We start from the raw sequence: 17,363 nt of genomic DNA on the forward strand, positions 1-17,363 counted from the left end.
TGACAGCCTTTCCCTTTCCGTGAGCCAGCTCTGAGTGGCGGTGTGCTGACTGCTGGTGAGCAGGCGGCTGCCTGGGCTGCTCGTTTGGGATCTCGCGGAGATCTGAACACCACTAATGAGGTAGGTAAGCACTCTCTCGGGGCACTCTAGGCTTGATCCACCTCCTCTCCTGGAGAACTTGGGCCCTGTCAAGAACCAGGGGCCCAAGCATTGGTTGTATAGCTACCCTCGGTTGTAAAAACTATTTACAAGTCAGTTCAAGACCTCTAGCATGCTCAGACAGTTCTTCTGTAGTTTCATATACGTATAAATGTGTAAATGTAAAGCGTTCTTTGGTTATTTTTAATTATTTGTTAATGGAGTACGTGTTTCTCAAACAGGAAGCCCAGAGAGTGCAGGCATTGGCTCTGCCAGCTCTTTATTCCATAGAAACATCACTGAAGGTGTTAGAAATGGGAACTCTGGTTTGGGTAGAATCCTGTATTTGAATAGCAACATCACATCAAGGATGCAGGAGAGCTTTGAATGTCTTCTGATAACTGTAAAGTGTGAAGGGTAGGAACTTTTGTCAGGTTAAGTTAGGAAACTAATATTTACTTATTTTTTTAATGGCTGCTCTTAACAGTTTAAGGGAGAAAGAAGAATGAATGAAAGCAAGTCTGCTGAGTAAAGCAACAGTTTCAAAGTTTTAAGGTTGCTTCACATCAAAAAAAACATTTTTATATTCCTTTTGCAAGCACATGTGTCTGCAACTGTGCAGTGAACCAGTTCAGGGAACCGATCTGAAAAAAAAGAAAACGAACCTTTCTAATTTTGCTCACTGTGCAGTTGTACAAGTGGTCGTGCAAACAGGAGGGAGAAGGCCAGGGCAGGTACACGTACTTTTAGTGGAAGTACTGGCTTATGCTGTGGTTTGTCTGCAAGAAGTTGTGGCTGAAGGCAATTACTTGAGGACTTGCATTAAAGAAGATCTCAGGGTGGTTTTTTAGACTTTATCTACTGATACTGCGGTACTAAGAGGCCCTACAGGTACGTGCAGGTGAAATTACACGCTTTAGTGTCTACACAAGTGTTTTTAAGCCTGTGTAGTCTATTGATTACTGTCTAGCCGTGGGCCTTTTGGAAAGTTGAGAACCATAGAATGTGTAGTAAAATTAGAGGAGAAGCTTTGAAGATCAAATGTATCTTCATCGTGGTTTTTGGCTTTCTTGGAATGTGTGTTGATTTCCAGGCATCCACGGACTGAAAGTTGAAATAGATTGTGAATATATTATTGATCTTATTTGTTATATTAATCTTTTTCTTTTTGCCAGTAATACAAAACATGAGTGATTCAATTTCTCTATCTGTTTCCATCACATGTAATCTCCTTTATTATGTTCTCACAGAACCGTATATTCTGTGTTTTGAACAAAGACAGAGTAGTTTAAATAACGTGAACAAATATATGAAACAGTGGGAGTAGTACTGTTTCATGTCCTAGTATTAAAGCTATACAATGCATCATTGGTTTGAATAGGAATGAGTACAAGTATATAAAACCACATAATTGTTTTTGTATTTAAGGTGCGTATAGCAGCAAAATTCATAATTCATGCTCCTCCTGGGGAATTCAATGAGGTGTTCAATGGTGAGTATGTATCTGTTCTGTCCTTTCATTTAAAACATCTATATCCAAAATTGGATTGCCAATTACTCTCCTGAATTTCATGTAGCTTATACTTTAGCAGCTCACTTGCTGTAAGAGCTGTTGTCGTAGCTTGGCATAATAAGCTTTGCAGTCACAAGACAGCTTGGGGTTTAAATGCAAAAGGAGGAAAGTACCACTTTTCTTTGTGATGTGAGAATGAGCTTTCTTTCTGGTTTTAATCAGTCATGAATTAACAGTTGCTAGGGTTTTCATTTAGAAGACACATGTACTCTTTTTTTGTTTTGTTTTTCATAGACAAATACATTTTTCAACAGAAATTAAACTAGCCAAAATGAAAATGGTCCTTTTTTTTTTAAGAAGGAATATTACGAATACTTAACTGCAAATATACAAAGGACTACTGCCTAATGCCAGTTGTGGAAAGAATATTAATCTTCTCCAAACATTTTTAACCCTTAAATTCTGGGCACACTTCCATTTTACTGAGTGTGTTGGTAAACTGAAAGGAAACTTGAAATTAGCTTCTCTCAACTATTGTTGCCTGAACTTTACCTAGTATGTTATTTTTCTTTAAAAATTGCTGTTTGTCTTGCGTCAAGATATGTGGGCATACATATCATATAAGAAGGCATCTGTTTTGTAGCTGTAGCTTACAAATGTCTCTGATGCTATTTAAGTAGAGAAGTAAGTTTAGTATACTAAACTTTTAGTCAGTGTAAGACTGGAGAGAACTTAAAATTTGTTAAAGAATGTAATGTTTTTAGAAGGACCTTGTTCTTCAGTTAAATAATAATCAGCTGGTCCCAGTTTAAACTTAGCTTGCACTGCATTTGTGAAATGAACTGTTGGTGAGCAACTCATTAACCCAACTCCCTGGAGGTTAATTCAATTTCTTATAGCCGTGTTGCTATAAACTTTATTGTTAAGCTAGTTCATAGTTGCAACTACCTGCTCAGTTACAGACTATAATATGTTTCAAAACACTTGATCATAATTGTGTGACCAGCATTCAATGAGATGCAGACTGACTTCTTAAAAAAAGAGAGAGAAAGCTTTAAATTCTAACTGTGCAAATTGTGGGTTTTGGTTGGTTTGGCATGGAGGTTTTTTGAGTTTGAGGGGTTGGTTTTTTTCATTTGGGGTGTTTTGTTGTTTTGTGTTTTGATTTGGGTTTTTTATTTGTTTGTTTTTAAAGAAAAAATACTTCAAATGTATTCTGAATTTTTTTTTCCACTTGTGTGATACCTTGGGAATCTTTAGAAGAGTTTAAAATGTTATAGTGAGATTAATGATCAGTTAGTTAATAATCAGTGCATTAAATTGTTATTAAAATAGTGCATAGTAAATAATAAGCCAGTAAGTCAAGTACACAAATAACAATTTACTGCATAGTAAATATGAAATTCTGAGGAGAGTCTTGACTTTATTCTATACTCATATGTTTCTTGTATGATGGTAGAAGAAATGGTATTGTGGTATGTTGTGCTCTGACTACTAAGTGTCATTAAGGAACGAGAGTGAAACTGGTGAGGCTTAAAACAAAATAAGTACAAAACATACCGTATTAATGTCATCAAAATACAGTAACCACTACCATCAATACAGTGTGAGGGATTTGGTAGTTTACATCTTAAAAATAAACTCATTTGAATCCTGTCCTGTTCTCATTCAGAACTTCTCTAAAAACTAGTTTGACAGATTCCTGGAGCTGTCACACAGCCTGTAGAATATGGCTTATATCTGTTTACCGGATTGTGTTGGAAGGGATCCACTTCTGTACTACTCTTCTCATTTTGTTCAGTCAAAATTACAAAATACGAAGCAATAAATTTCCTACCTAGTAACCTGTATGGGTGTGGGGTGGTTTGACTTTTTTGTTTTGTACTGTCTATTGACATTGACTGAAACAAGTTTCTGAGTTACCTGTACTTTAATCTTGTAAATATCTCCTTTCAGATGTTCGGTTGCTGCTTAATAATGATAATCTTCTCAGGGAAGGAGCAGCCCAGTAAGTACCAGATGCCACATAGTTGCATAAAAGCAAGATGTTTTTCAGTAAGACTTTTCACTGTCAGTAAGCGATTCATTTAAAAAGATGTGTGCTTGGCAAGTAAAACCCTATTATGTGTGTTGTGCATCTTTGATCAAGATTAAATTCTTGGCAGAGGAGAGATCTGGATTGTATCCTAGTGATTAGAGCAACTGTTCTGGAAATAATGGGTGACCTGGATTTTTGGAACTAGTCTGCACCTTTTTGGATTTCATTTTCTGTTTCTTGGTAGATGTTATAGGCACTGAACATCTGTAAGATACTGCTTCCTTGGACCCTACTTTTATATCAAAACATTATGCCTACTGTATTTTATGCCAAAATTAGTTTCCTCTGTAGGAACAGAGATGTCTGGCTTAGTAGGGTGGAATTTAAACTTTATCTGTTCCTCCAGTTTCTATGGGTTACTGTAAAGCTTCTGTGTCTGTCTGTGTCAGGTTACTTTTGAACATAAATCGTTCTGTAATGGTGGCTGGAATCTGTAATAAGAACACTGAATGAACCAAGGTGATTCCAAGAATTTGAGCCTGCTAGAAAATGAAGCATTGATGTAATTTTTTGATGCATCATTGCCCAGATTATTAGCTATTACTTAAATCTCTTACAGCTGCTAAGGAAAAAGAATGTGCTTGATGCAACCTTTTGCTGTTTTTTCTTTTTTTTTCCTCTTGCAGTGCATTTGCACAGTACAACTTGGACCAGTTTACTCCAGTAAAAATTGACGGTTACGATGAACAGGTATGAATATAATGAAATACTTGCAATGTTCCTCGAACTGTTAAAGATGGTCTGGTATTGGAATGTATCTTGGCAAGAAAATGAAAAGAAATGCATCTTCCCTGCCAAAATATAGAGATTATGAAACTGGTACCATTGGAGGGTCATAAGTTAATCATTTAGGGCATCTGAAGAGCTTGAAATTTCAGTCTGTGTTGTTGGCCTGAATTCCATCAGACCTGATTTGGAGCTGCAGAAACAATTTGCTCCATCTTTAGTACTAGAAGACATGAATTTCTATATTGAATTGTTTGTTGCAGTAAGAGGGTAAGATTAAAGAATTTATTTTCTGAGTCAGTGTGTCATGTTAGCCTCGTTATCTCTTGCTATGTGCATATTTTGTGTAAAATGGGAGTCTTCGAATATGAGTAAGCTCCGGTTAAATGTAGGTTATAATTAGATCTGATATGGTATTTTTTTTCTCTTTATTGAATAGCAAATATTAACGAAAATGTTATAATACAGGTTTTGATAACAGAACATGGTGATTTGGGAAATGGAAAATTTTTGGATCCCAAGAACAAGATTTCTTTTAAATTTGATCACTTAAGAAAGGAGGCAACTGATCCTAGACCCCACGAAGTTGAAAATGCCATAGAATCCTGGAGAAATTCAGTTGAAACGGCAATGAAAGCATATGTGAAAGAACACTACCCAAATGGTGTCTGCACAGTAAGTACTAAATTATATAACCACTGTACCACTATAGATAGAAATCTAAAAAAATTCTAACTATTTTTGAACCAGGAAGATAGGCAGTTTCAACTGTAAAGGATTTGGTCCTGTCAAGGGTTCATACAGGGAAATGAGGGAAAGCTTCAGAAGTTTAATATTTCAGCTATTAGATTACTAGTGGGTGGTTACTGCAGGGCATAGTGAAGACTTATTTTCAGTTCTGAAGAATTTTTTATTTAAATTTCTTAAAGCATTAAGACCTTCTGTAGACTACTGCAGGTTAATCCCGTTGATCCTAGCTACCTGGCTGGTTACTTTAAAAAAGAAAAAAAAAAATATCCCTAAGATACAAATGTCTGTCTTGGCTTGGTTTACTGATGAAGCTATCAGTCAAGCTAACTGTTTTCTCTCCATCGCATCCCCTATATATCAAAGTGCTATTTTCTTACCACCAGAATCAGTGGGTTCTGATGGCTTCTTAAGCTAAAACGTCTCAGTCTTGCCTGCAATAGCATTCGTTTGCTGTTAGGAGCCCTATGACTATTTAAAGTTCAGCAAATTGATCTAATGATAGCTGTCCTGTGCTTTGTATTAACCTAATGGAAAAATTAACTCGGGAGGGGAAAAAAAAAAAAAAAAATCAGTTGCTGAGTTAACAAGTTGAATTGGATTCCCAGGCAGTCAGATGAGTTCCAGCTTCTGTAAAGGAAACCAGATTGCGTGTTCATTGAGACATTTTTCGTATCTGATTTTAGGGGATAAAGCAGAATAGAGGACCAAACCCACCCTTTTAATCACCTTTTCACTAGTCTGTAAGGGTTTAAATCATCAGTTAGTTGTAGAATAACTGGTATCTGAAGCTCAGCTGGTAATAGATATTGTCACAGCCGTCACTGCTATAGGCTTAAAATTCTTATAGTTGCAGAAAAATTAGTTCACGGTGTATAAAATATCAGTTAAGATGCTTGACCTTCAAATTTTCTAATCTTAAATTTTTCTGCATTGTGATATACACTTCAATGTTTCATGTACAGAATATCATGTAAGAACCATAGCGGTTATAAAATTAAATTTTACAGTTTCTGCAACCATAATAAAACTAGATATCTCTAAGCAGTTCGAGCAAGACAGATACTGAAACTTTAACTCTGTTTTTTGTTGTTGCGGTTTTTTTTTTATTATTTCTAATTAAGGTGTATGGTAAAACAATTGATGGACAGCAGACCATTATTGCATGCATAGAGAGCCATCAGTTCCAAGCAAAAAATTTTTGGTAAGTGTCTGTGTGGATAAAAATACAGTAAAATACAGCAAACTGAACAACTGCACTGGTGCCATTACACTGATAATCCTTAGTTCAGAGAAAGAGGTGCGTGCACATCTTGCATGTGACTTTTTTTCTCCCTCCACCCCACCCCAAGTTTTTCTGACAAAACTATGTAGAAATCTCTTCCTTTGTGGTAAGTAAAATGGCAGACTGCACGTCTGCATCTCCTTTGCAGGGCTTTGGGAACTTTGTAAAATTCTTTGACTCTTCCAGTTTATCACACTGGCACCAATACCCATGCCTCTGTTCCCTAATACAGTTGCTTCTGCTTGTGTTGCTTCCTTTGTGCCTGACAAAATAAAACCAGCTCCTTCTAGTTTGCATGTCTCACACAAAGAAGATGACCAAAGATCAATTTAGTGTAAGACTAGAGCCATTAATTTTTGGGTGAGGTAGATCAAGGTGATTAAGTCAGCAGAGTTAAATAAAGTAATGACATGTAGTTTTTAACTTAGAGCATTTCCTACAGAAGGATCGTTCTGAACTTGAACCCTTGTTATTGGAATAGCATCTTGAGGACAAAAAAGATATCCCAGAGTGGAAACTTTGTGGTCGTCTTAGCTTCAAGGGCCACAAAGTAACTAAGAAGCAAACAAATCTGTTAGCTAGTCATTGAATCCCACGCATTTAAAAACTAATATTGTACCTAAAATGTAGTTCAGCACCTAAGCTTGCTTATGACTAATGGGTCGGTCTATAAAGCTACAGTAATATTAGTGTCACTGAGTTGGGTGACCTTTTTGGTTTTCTTAGAGATGCCAGCAACCTTCTGAATTGCCTTTGTCTGAATGTTCAGTGACAATCTATAATTTGGATATAGTCTGAAATAATAATCAGTGGCTTTATAATTGAGTTAATATTGTTAGTATCTAAAATGTGTCAATATAGATCAATTAGTAGCTGTTAATCTTAAAGTCTTTATCTCTTTTTCTCCTCTTGTTGAATGCACTGGAATCTACACCTAACACTAATAGGATTGGAACTCATAGTATCAACTTTCTTTCCTTCTTTAAGTGCGACAAAGGAGGAATCAAGAGACAGCTGCAGTGCATTCTTAATATAGCTCTAACGTACTAACCTTCTAATCCACTAACCTCAGAACAAAATAAGAAAATGTCTAGTCTATGGGGAAGAAACCAGGTGAAACTACAATCTCCCCATACTGTTTTCCAGATGTTTGAAACTCACTTTAAGCAATTTGGCAAGGATGTTGAATTTGTGGAAGGAAGCTGGAAGGAAGTAGTTGTCCTGGAACAGAAATGCTAGAAGAGCTGAAAGGCTGACTAACAGTTCAGCATAGCGGAAAGTCTTGCTGCTTTAATGTTCCTTCCATTTAAGTTTTTCACAGCCTGATGCAAAGTGTGACTCTGGCTGACTCAGCAAGTCGTCCAGGTCCTGGAAACAAAATATTGACTATATATGCCTAATTAATAATAAGGGAGGGAAAGAACGTTGGAGGCTTTAGGTATTTTCAGAAGTCCTATTGTTAAGAGTCCTTACTAATAAATCTCCGTGGTCCACATCCAAAACTAAGGTTAAATATTATGGGAAACTGTTCTCGTCTCGGCTGATTACGGGGCTGAATCTTTAGGAAAAGATCTTGTGCGTACGTAGCTGCACAGCATATTTCATTCTCTGTTTTCCTTTGACTATCAGTTGCATGTTGTGGGGTTTTTTCTTAACCAGTGGGATGACATCTGATTTCTGTTTTATTTCTTTTAAAGGAATGGCCGTTGGAGGTCAGAATGGAAGTTTACAATTACCCCTTCAACCACTCAAGTGGCTGGCATCTTGAAAATTCAGGTATGCTTATCTCAAACTGTGTCCTGGTCAGTAAAGTCTCCAGTTATTATCAAGGGAAACTCAGGCTAGTGTCTTAAATATTCTAAGAGAATTTGTGGACCCAATAAGCAAAGCAGAAATGCCCATTCAGTTAAGTGTTAGCAACCTAATTGCATATTTACCTAATCCTTACAAACAGGAAGTATGTGTTTAATGTAATGATTCAGAAGAGTTCAGAAGGTGTATTCACCTCAGCTAAGCGTATACCTCTTTGGTTTCCTGTTTCTTCAATTTGCAGTGGCACAAGCCTTTCCTGAGGGTAGGCCCTTTCTGAAGTAGAACTTTCTTTTCTTTTTAACTGATAATAGCAGGGTTTTTTCATGTTCCCCACCCTATTGTTCAGCAAGGTGGGAACCTTTGGTTTCAGTCATTCCACCACCTGAAGTTTTTGAATCTGGTTCTCCTTCATTCAGAATTTCCCCTTCGTATTGGCTCTAGGGCATTCAGAAAGGAGACGAAAAAGGAATGCAGAAATTTTGAGACCAAAGGAAGTCTGACTGTCATGCGGTAGGCAGGGGGACTTGACTTCCTGGAACATGTACACGTATTTTTCGGGAGTTTATTCAAACAATTCTGGGATCAAGGACTAGAATCTGAGTGCAGTCTGGCTTTCAGTGTAGTACTTCATTACCTTTTTACAAGACAGTGTCAAGTTCCCTTTTCCTGCTCTTTTTGGGCCCCCATGAGTTTTGCACTTCCCGACTACTCAGTGACTTGACTTCAGAAGGAAGATGCAATGGAATGTTCTAGCCATAGCCTGAGGCTAGGATGTTCATTTAGGATGCGAAGTTCAGATCTACTCAAGCAGGGGGCCTGAAACTGGTTTCCCATTCTGGGGCAAATTCTGTAACAGCTGGAATGATAGTTCAAATGTGGACAGCCATTATTATGTTGTCAGATCAAGACGGTCATGGTAAGCACCCTAAGTAACTTCTAGGCTTCTCAAGATTTTAGGAGAATCTAAGTAAATTGTCACTTAAATCCAGCTTGCGGCAAAACAGGCATTTTCTCCACAGCATGTGCTTTTGGTTAAATGTCTTAAGAGATTTTCCAGAACAAGCAGGCAGGTGTCTATCTAATTCTGGGGAAGGTTGGCCCAGTAGCCTAGAATATAGCCTGAATAGGGAATTTGGTCAGGTTTTAATCAGCATCCTGATTTGGACACCAGCTGATTTTGTCTTTTATTACTGTTTCACATAATTAATCAAGTCGTTATTTGCATTCATTAAAGTCTGTGTTCTGGGGAGTGATGAAAAGTTTTATTTTTTTTTGCTTGTATAGGAATGACTTGTTTCACCAAAGAATTTTGAACTCCGTTTCAAGCTTTTAGAAATTGTGTACAATTTCTTCAATGTGTGTTCCCATCTCCAAACAAAGAAAGTGCTTTAATTTTTTTAAGGAGCAAAATAAGCTTCTAGAATATGAACTCACTACAACATTAGTGAAATTTCAGAGTACTGCAATTTCAGTGTTACTTGCAGAATCTTTATGACAGCTTATCAGAAACATTGCCCTGTTTCTGGTAAGACTTTTTATGAATAAGTTGGGGAAATTCCAGCTCTGTCTTCAGGTGACTTCAGTATTTTTAAGGTCCCTTGCACAATTTCTTCCTTTTTTTATAATTCTATTATTTATAATATAGGAGATTCTCAACTGTCTTAGTCTCTTCCATTGTTTAATTTTCTTTTAATTATATGTAAGGAGAAAGCTGCAACAGCAGAGCCTATTACTAAAACTAAGACCCTGTGGTGCTTGACATGCTCCAACTGTGCATGGAAGACAACTGATAAGTGTACTGGTTACTAATTTTATCTCTTAGATAATTTGTTATTTTCATCCCTCCTTAGTTAACCTTTGCCAAGAGGTTCTGTTCATAAACATCATCCTTCTTGTAGTCTTCTGAACCCAGACCTAGCATTCTAGAAGGATGTCAGCGGTGAGGTATAGTACAGAACAGTTACTTGTCATATTTTATATAAGATATAACACATCCCAGGACTAGATTTGGCTCTTCATCCCTGTTAAGTGTTTAGGCCTGAGTGTTTGCCGAGAATGTGACTCAGTGAGACAGATAAGATGTTTGTGCTGATGTTGGCCTCGGAGCACAGGGGAGGTTTGGGCCCTCTGCAGTGGATTGTGATGGAGAAGGGGGGAGACTTACACTTCTCTGGATTCTGCTGTTTCATTGGGAGGTCTCAGAATTTCATACTGAGTAAGCACTCCTTGTCTTTTAGGAACTAGATTGAAAAAGGCCGGCAGAAGTTTCACTCACTGATGTTTGATTTGAAAAGAAGCTTATTTTATGGTTAGGATGATACATTTTATTGAAAAACAGCTATTTGACAATAAGCAAAATAATAACCTAACATGAATCATAGGAAATAATTCTTTTCTCATATAGGAAGTCTTTCTTTTGCTTAGGTATTATAGCTGTCTTACTCTGTCGTGTTTTCTCTATTGTTTGTAAAATTGAGGGTCTCTTGCACACATGATCATAAGGTATATGAAATTACAGTATTGTGCATTAATCTCCAAATTAAAATGTTATCTTGCCTAATAGGGTGAGGCACAGATGTTTGAATCAGCTATGTTCACTATGTTGACTTTATGAAAATTGTGAAAAAATCTTTAAAGATATCTGTTTAAATGTCAATGAGCTGCGTAACTCTTCTGTCTTGGTTATTGTGAATGATTACATGTAACTTTATATATACTTCCTAACTTTTAAGTTTTCCAACAGTTGCATTAGAAACTGAATGTTTTCAGATCCTCCCCAAGTGAATTTGAAAGTCCTAAAGTTAGCTTGGGTAACGTTTTGCTGGTGTCATCCTGCAAAATAAGCAAGGATTCTGTAGATACAACATTTCAAGAGTAAATAGATTTCATTCTGTTTTGCTATCTAACCTCGGCACACTTTGTCCCAAAGAGCTTCTTTGGCTAGATAAATACCAGCTTTTGTTATCGGCCATATCTAATAGGGGAAAATAGCCAAACCAGGCAGATCTAGAAAGGAAAGCTTAATGTTGCACTGTCACTAGAAAGCAGTTTGGGTGAAGCAGCAAAACAACTTTGCAGTATTCCGAAGCCTTGCCAAAACTATTCTCATTTTAAATATATCTTCACTGTTTAGAATAGTCTATTCTATTAATTTCTGGTAAGGTCACATAAATAGTATGTTGTCTTCTTCATGGTGTTAATCAAAACCTAAACTTATTTGCATGGAATACTACTTAAGGCACAATAACACAAAAATGTTTCCAGACTAGCTTCTTTACTACTTCCCCTCAAAAATATTTAAATTCTACAGCATTTTAGTTTTCCTATGTGTTTTTGTTGTTCTGTAACATTTTATGCCTGTTCTTGATTTGTGTAGGTTTGTTATTACGATAAATGCTACCATACTTTGATTTTCGTGTATATTGTTGGTCTGTAACGTTTAATATGAGGTTCTTTGTTTAATTTTCTATAGGTTCACTATTATGAAGATGGCAATGTTCAACTAGTGAGCCATAAAGACATACAAGATTCTCTAACAGTGTCTGTAAGTGAACTTTAAAGACCTTAGTGTGTATACTGAAGTGATTTTTTTTTAAATTAAAAAGTGAAGCAAGCTTAAAAAAAGCTCAGAAGTTTGGAGGCTAGTTTGCTCTTCTGCATGAATAGGCATTGATGTTCTAATTTATAAATATTTTGTGTGTAGGATTTACTACTTTTACCTAACATGTAGTTACTGTTTAAAAAACAAAAAATCAATGTATGTTTTCGTGTGGCTTATATAAGCTAAATTAACTTTGATTCTAAAGCTTTAATTAGCTTGCTGTCAGTCTTTCTGCACCTGTGTTGTATTTAAACTTTGGTCTGCAGGAATGACCTATAGAATTAATTTTTAATTATGAAGGAGGTTTGAGTTATAATAACCCACTTCAGTAGTACAATCTCTAGGAGGTTGCCTCTTTTCTTCACGGGGAGAAGGCCAGTATGCTAAAAATAGTAAACAAATGCTACCAGTTGAGAAGCAGTAGTAGGTATTCTCCGTTCATTTCCTCCCTGTCTGTAACTGGTGCTGTCAGCCTCTTGCTTTTCTGTACAAAAAGCCCTTTCAGAGATGCTTCAGCTTTAGAAGCATAACACACTTTAAATATAAAGCATCATTTTTTTCTGACTTCTTTCCAAATGTTTCATTATAATAACGAGGAGCAGACAGCAGAAGTAAAAATTGTTTGTAAATAGTGCCAGGTATATCCTTTAAGAGTTGGTAATGTTGCAACGTGAACAACCACTACTTTTGAAATAGTGTTTCTCTTGCCTGCTGGAGATTGGGTTTATATACAGTAAGATTTTCTGTTGGGAATGTTCTTTAATAAAACTTAAGCTGGTGAGGTTAAACTGGCAAAGGGAAATTGTAAAAGTGAACAGTAGAAGCATTTTAATGATAACCACTAGTAGTGACCAATTTGGCTCAAAAGCTCAATTCATCAGTAAAGGACATTCATTGTTAATACAAAGCAAGGCTTGTTGGCTTCTCAGTTGCAGTAGCACCATAAAGAATGGGAGAGTGTGGTGCCAACTGATAACACTTGTGGAGCTGTAGATATAAGATTACTTTTGACACCCTAAGCAAAGGGATCTGTTTAGTCTTTCATTCAACTAAGAGTTGCTTCAGGGAAGATTGTGTGGAAGAAGTTCTCCTTTCAATAGCTTTTGCTTCACTTTCTATTGGGAAGAAACTTAATCCTGTTCCACAATTTAGTAAAGCAGCAGAAGACAGATGAGTAGAAAAACATATTTTACATAACTTTCCTATCTCCTGCTAGAACAAAAGCAAGTATGCTGCTGGTTACCAATTTTTAGCATTGACTTTGAGTTTCATAGGGAACAGAGGCTGTACAAGTTCTTATTTCACGTGGAAGGAATGATAGGTAGATTAAAAAGAGCCTCAATGACTCCTCTTTTTTGTTGTTTGGCAGAGAAGCAATTTTGTACCATCAATGGGCACAACTGAAATAAATGACTGAAGAGTTCTCTTGTTGCTAGAGCTATAAAAAATTTGTTATCCCTAATTTCTCTCTGAGATAAATTAGACCTCATACCACTGAATTCTTCCTTTCGTTAGCAGAGCCTTTGAAATCATTGCCTCAGTTCACTGAAAAGTCAGAACCCTTTCATTTGTTCTACTTGGTCTCTACCTCCTCCTTCATCTCTTTCTGCGGTGTCCAGGAGCGCTTTCACAGCTGCTAGGTGCAGTTTCATTGAAACTTCGAACCAGTTGTAGTTGAAGCTGCCATAGCCTTCTCCCAGTCGTTGCCTTTGTAGGAACGAGGGATGACGTGGGGCAGGAACACTCCTAACTTTCAACAGCGTCTGCAAAAGCACCCTTAGGAATGTCTCCAATACCAAGTTGGAACTTTTGAAATTCATGAACCCTCACTTCCTTCTTGAGACTTCTTTCAAGCACTTCAGCTAATTTGTCTCCGGATTGACTGATAGGTTGTTTTATTTTTATTTTTAAAACAAACACACACTTGCGTACTCAAAGATGAGGCCCAAAACCAAGAAATTGTTTCAGTCATGGTGAAATTTGGACGTTGTGGTGTGGTGCACCCTCATTTTTGCGAGATGTACTTGGGGATGTTTGTAGAAGCCCAGATATATAAAGTGTAGTGTTTCCTCAGCTTAGTCTCCAGATTCAGAATGTTTAGAGGTGAACAAATTTGTTTGGGGTTTTTTTTGGTTGTAGTCTCCATACTTCTGGGTTAGCTGGTGTTCTTTAAGTTTTCCTGAATTTGTACCGATCAATGTTAAATTTCAGTGTTAATATCCATACTTTGCATGTTTTTAGAGACTTGTGTGTGTGTATTGTTGTATTTCCAAATACTGTTCTGTTCCATATGTCTTTTTATCATACCATAGAATTTTTAATCAAAATACTTTAATGAGCTCCACGGTAATCTTTATGCTTGTTGCAGTTTAGCTGTTTTTATTTTTTTAATATAATAATAGTAATATTATAATAATGTGTCATATGCCTTTGGATGAATGTTTTGTTCAGTTTTGGTTTTGCCACTAAACAGTCATGCGTTCTCATGGGGTCTACCTGACATCGCTCGTAACTATAGGAAAAAACATAATCCAACTGGTCTTAGACTCAGATCTAATTAAAATGCTTTTTTTCTAGAATGAAGCCCAGACAGCGAAGGAATTTATAAAAATCGTAGAGGCTGCAGAAAATGAGTATCAGGTATGTTGGAAACAAACTATATCCTTACTCACGTGTATAACATTACCATGTACTTAACCAAAGCTAGTATTCTATAATTAGCAAGCTTTTGATATTAAGATAATGCAGTTCCATACAAATATAAATAGATTACATGCTGCTATTAACTGTATCCTCCCTTTCCATACCTTCTGGTGACTGCACTCACCTACTTAACGTTACATTGGAAGTCACTTTTTTGAAAGCAAAAAAGTCCCTGGTGTGATCGAATATCAGCAATTCTGATCTCTTTCAGTATTAGTGCATTCCTTAAGTGGAATTTTTGTACGGATTCTGTTTAGAGGCTACTCTGTTAGGCCGCTTTGCTAAATACAACTATAAGCATTATCCATTTCAATTAGTTGTTTTAAAGTTAGAAAAGTATGACTGTTCTAGATATCCTCTGTAGAAATGGATTCATGTTCACTTGGGTCTTGAACGTAAGGTAAATGTCAGACACCGTGTTCTGTCAGTTTTAAAAAAAACACTCTTTAATAAAAATTTACAAAGTATGTATCATGTGTGTTATATTCAAGTTCATACAATGTTGTGAACTGACTCTGCCATCCCCACAGATGAAACAGTGGAAGACTTTGATGTCTGAAATTAATGATGTATGAGCTAACTCCTATCAGCACTTTATTTGTGCTGCTGATTAACCACGCTGTGGTTTGCTGAAACACCTAGGCTATGGCCAGGTTTATTGCATCTGTCTCGCTAATTTTCTTTGTATTGTTTCAATCTAGATCTAACAGCTTTCCTTCATCAAATATTATTTTAATTTGGTGTATTTTTATTAAGCCTGTTTAAGAGGTAACAGACTACTCAATCATTTAACCTTTTATATAACATCCTAGTTCTGTTCTTCATTTGTCTTTGTTTTGTATGACTTTGTATTTAACAGACTGCTATCAGTGAGAATTACCAGACTATGTCAGACACTACTTTCAAGGCCTTACGTCGACAATTGCCAGTTACCCGCACCAAGATTGACTGGAACAAGATCCTTAGCTATAAGATTGGAAAAGAGATGCAGAATGCTTAAAGTGAACGTTGCATGACTGGATCGTTTTAGTGTCCTTGTATACAAATAAAAATTATTACAAAAACTATTTGGAACTGTCAGATCACCCAGTCAGCATGGGCTTTTGCCATTGAAAAATCACTGTAAGTAGTTTGGTTAGAACACAAAGCTTAGCTAATAGACTTTTTTCCTTTTTCTTTCTTCTCAGAGGGTTGCAGCTTCAGTATAGCTGAATATCTTCCTTTAGAGTTTCTGTTGTACCTTTATTTTTTTATAATGAAGAGACCATGCCTTTAGTTTTCAATTACATGTTAAGAACAGTTTGAAAAATATTTTTGCATATGGTAGCCCTTTCTCTTGCTTTCATGTGAAATGGACAACTTCCAAAATTTGGTGGATTCCTCGTGGAGATCAGTAATGTGCATTTCTAGGTCAAGGTCAACATGGAGTTAGCCATAGGTGCTGTTTTTGAAATCATCTATCCTTTCGTTGTATGTAAAATTGGGAAAAGCATTTTCTATATCATTTAAACCTTTTAGAATACTTATTTAGCTAGCTCCATGGTAACTAATTCTTTTTTTAAAGAAAAGGCCATGGTCTAACACTGTTTTAAGATTTTGAAATTAAATAAAAGTACTTATTTCAGAAATGCATTTAATGCTGTGTTCCTGACAATTACTTAAATGAGCTCAAGCTCCATCTGCCCTTGAGGTTTTTTATCATAAAGCCACAAATGTATTATAACAAGGCATATTGTAATATATGTAATCCTGTACTCGTTACTATGTCTGTCAGTTTATTTTTTTTCTTGGATTGAAATGTACTAAAATTCAATGTGACATTAAAATGCAAATTTTCTATTTATTTGAGTATCAGATTGCTTCATGATATAGCCTATTTTTGGTGTTTCTGTGTATTTTTGAAATACTGCTTAAAACAGCCACAAACTTGTAGCGTATGGGCTATTCTCAGTGGGCTTGGAGATTGTTTTAATATCATCATCCATTGTTTTCATCTGCATTTAAGAAATATCTACATATGGAACTGTACTTAAAACAGGTATCTTTTAGCTTGATATTGGCTACAGAGGATGGAAGAAATTACAAGACCAAAAATAATACATTTGTCTGGAGAATACTTTCCCTGTCTGATGTATCCCATATCAAAAATGGATGTCGGGTATCTAAAAACACAGGCTTGGTGACAAATGCTGTGGAACGCTTCTGTGAAATGCATGCAGTTCATTTTTAAATGGATGAAAACCTGTTTTAAAATATGCAACCTAATTGTATGCTCATGATGGAAAATTAAGCAGCTTTTTTTTTTTTCTTAAAGGCAGGTATTTGTGCACACTCCTAAACCAGTAAAGCTTAACACAAAGGTTTTATATCTTTGTTTACAGCATGATCCAATTAATTACCTTAAACTGTTGTTACAGCATAGCAAGAGAAAGAGTCTAGACTTGTACTGAGTACCAAAATGTACACACAAAGTAGTTTACTGTTTGAATAGTAATAGCAATACCCTTATATTCTGTTCTTCAGTGCTCTCTTGTAAAGGCGTGTAGAATTAACTGAAGTTCATGAAACTGGTGCTACTTTACAGTACAAAACTGTACGGTAGAACAAATCCCACTTCTACTACAGTCTTCCTGGAGAGTTGCCCTCTTAATTGTCTTCGTAGATCAGCTATCGAACCATGTTGTTCTTCAAAAGAAGTCTTAAACTGGGTGTGAGCTAATAACAGATGCTGACTTGCTGT

General features: G+C 36.3%; 1 protein-coding gene across 1 annotated transcript; it reads left to right on the plus strand.

Moving 5' to 3' along the window:
• The first annotated feature begins 1,521 nt into the window (after positions 1 to 1,521).
• CAPZA2 (capping protein (actin filament) muscle Z-line, alpha 2) lies at positions 1,522 to 16,466 on the plus strand. Its single transcript, XM_009704290.1, is given in 9 exon segments — positions 1,522 to 1,630; positions 3,608 to 3,659; positions 4,376 to 4,439; positions 4,944 to 5,150; positions 6,347 to 6,426; positions 8,205 to 8,283; positions 11,792 to 11,863; positions 14,498 to 14,560; positions 15,483 to 16,466. Coding segments are annotated over 9 exon segments (867 nt in total). The 3' UTR covers positions 15,624 to 16,466.
• Positions 16,467 to 17,363: the final 897 nt, after the last annotated feature.

This window comes from Cariama cristata, unplaced genomic scaffold, assembly GCF_000690535.1.
Source record: "Cariama cristata isolate BGI_N322 unplaced genomic scaffold, ASM69053v1 scaffold8347, whole genome shotgun sequence".
Classification (NCBI taxonomy): domain Eukaryota; kingdom Metazoa; phylum Chordata; class Aves; order Cariamiformes; family Cariamidae; genus Cariama; species Cariama cristata.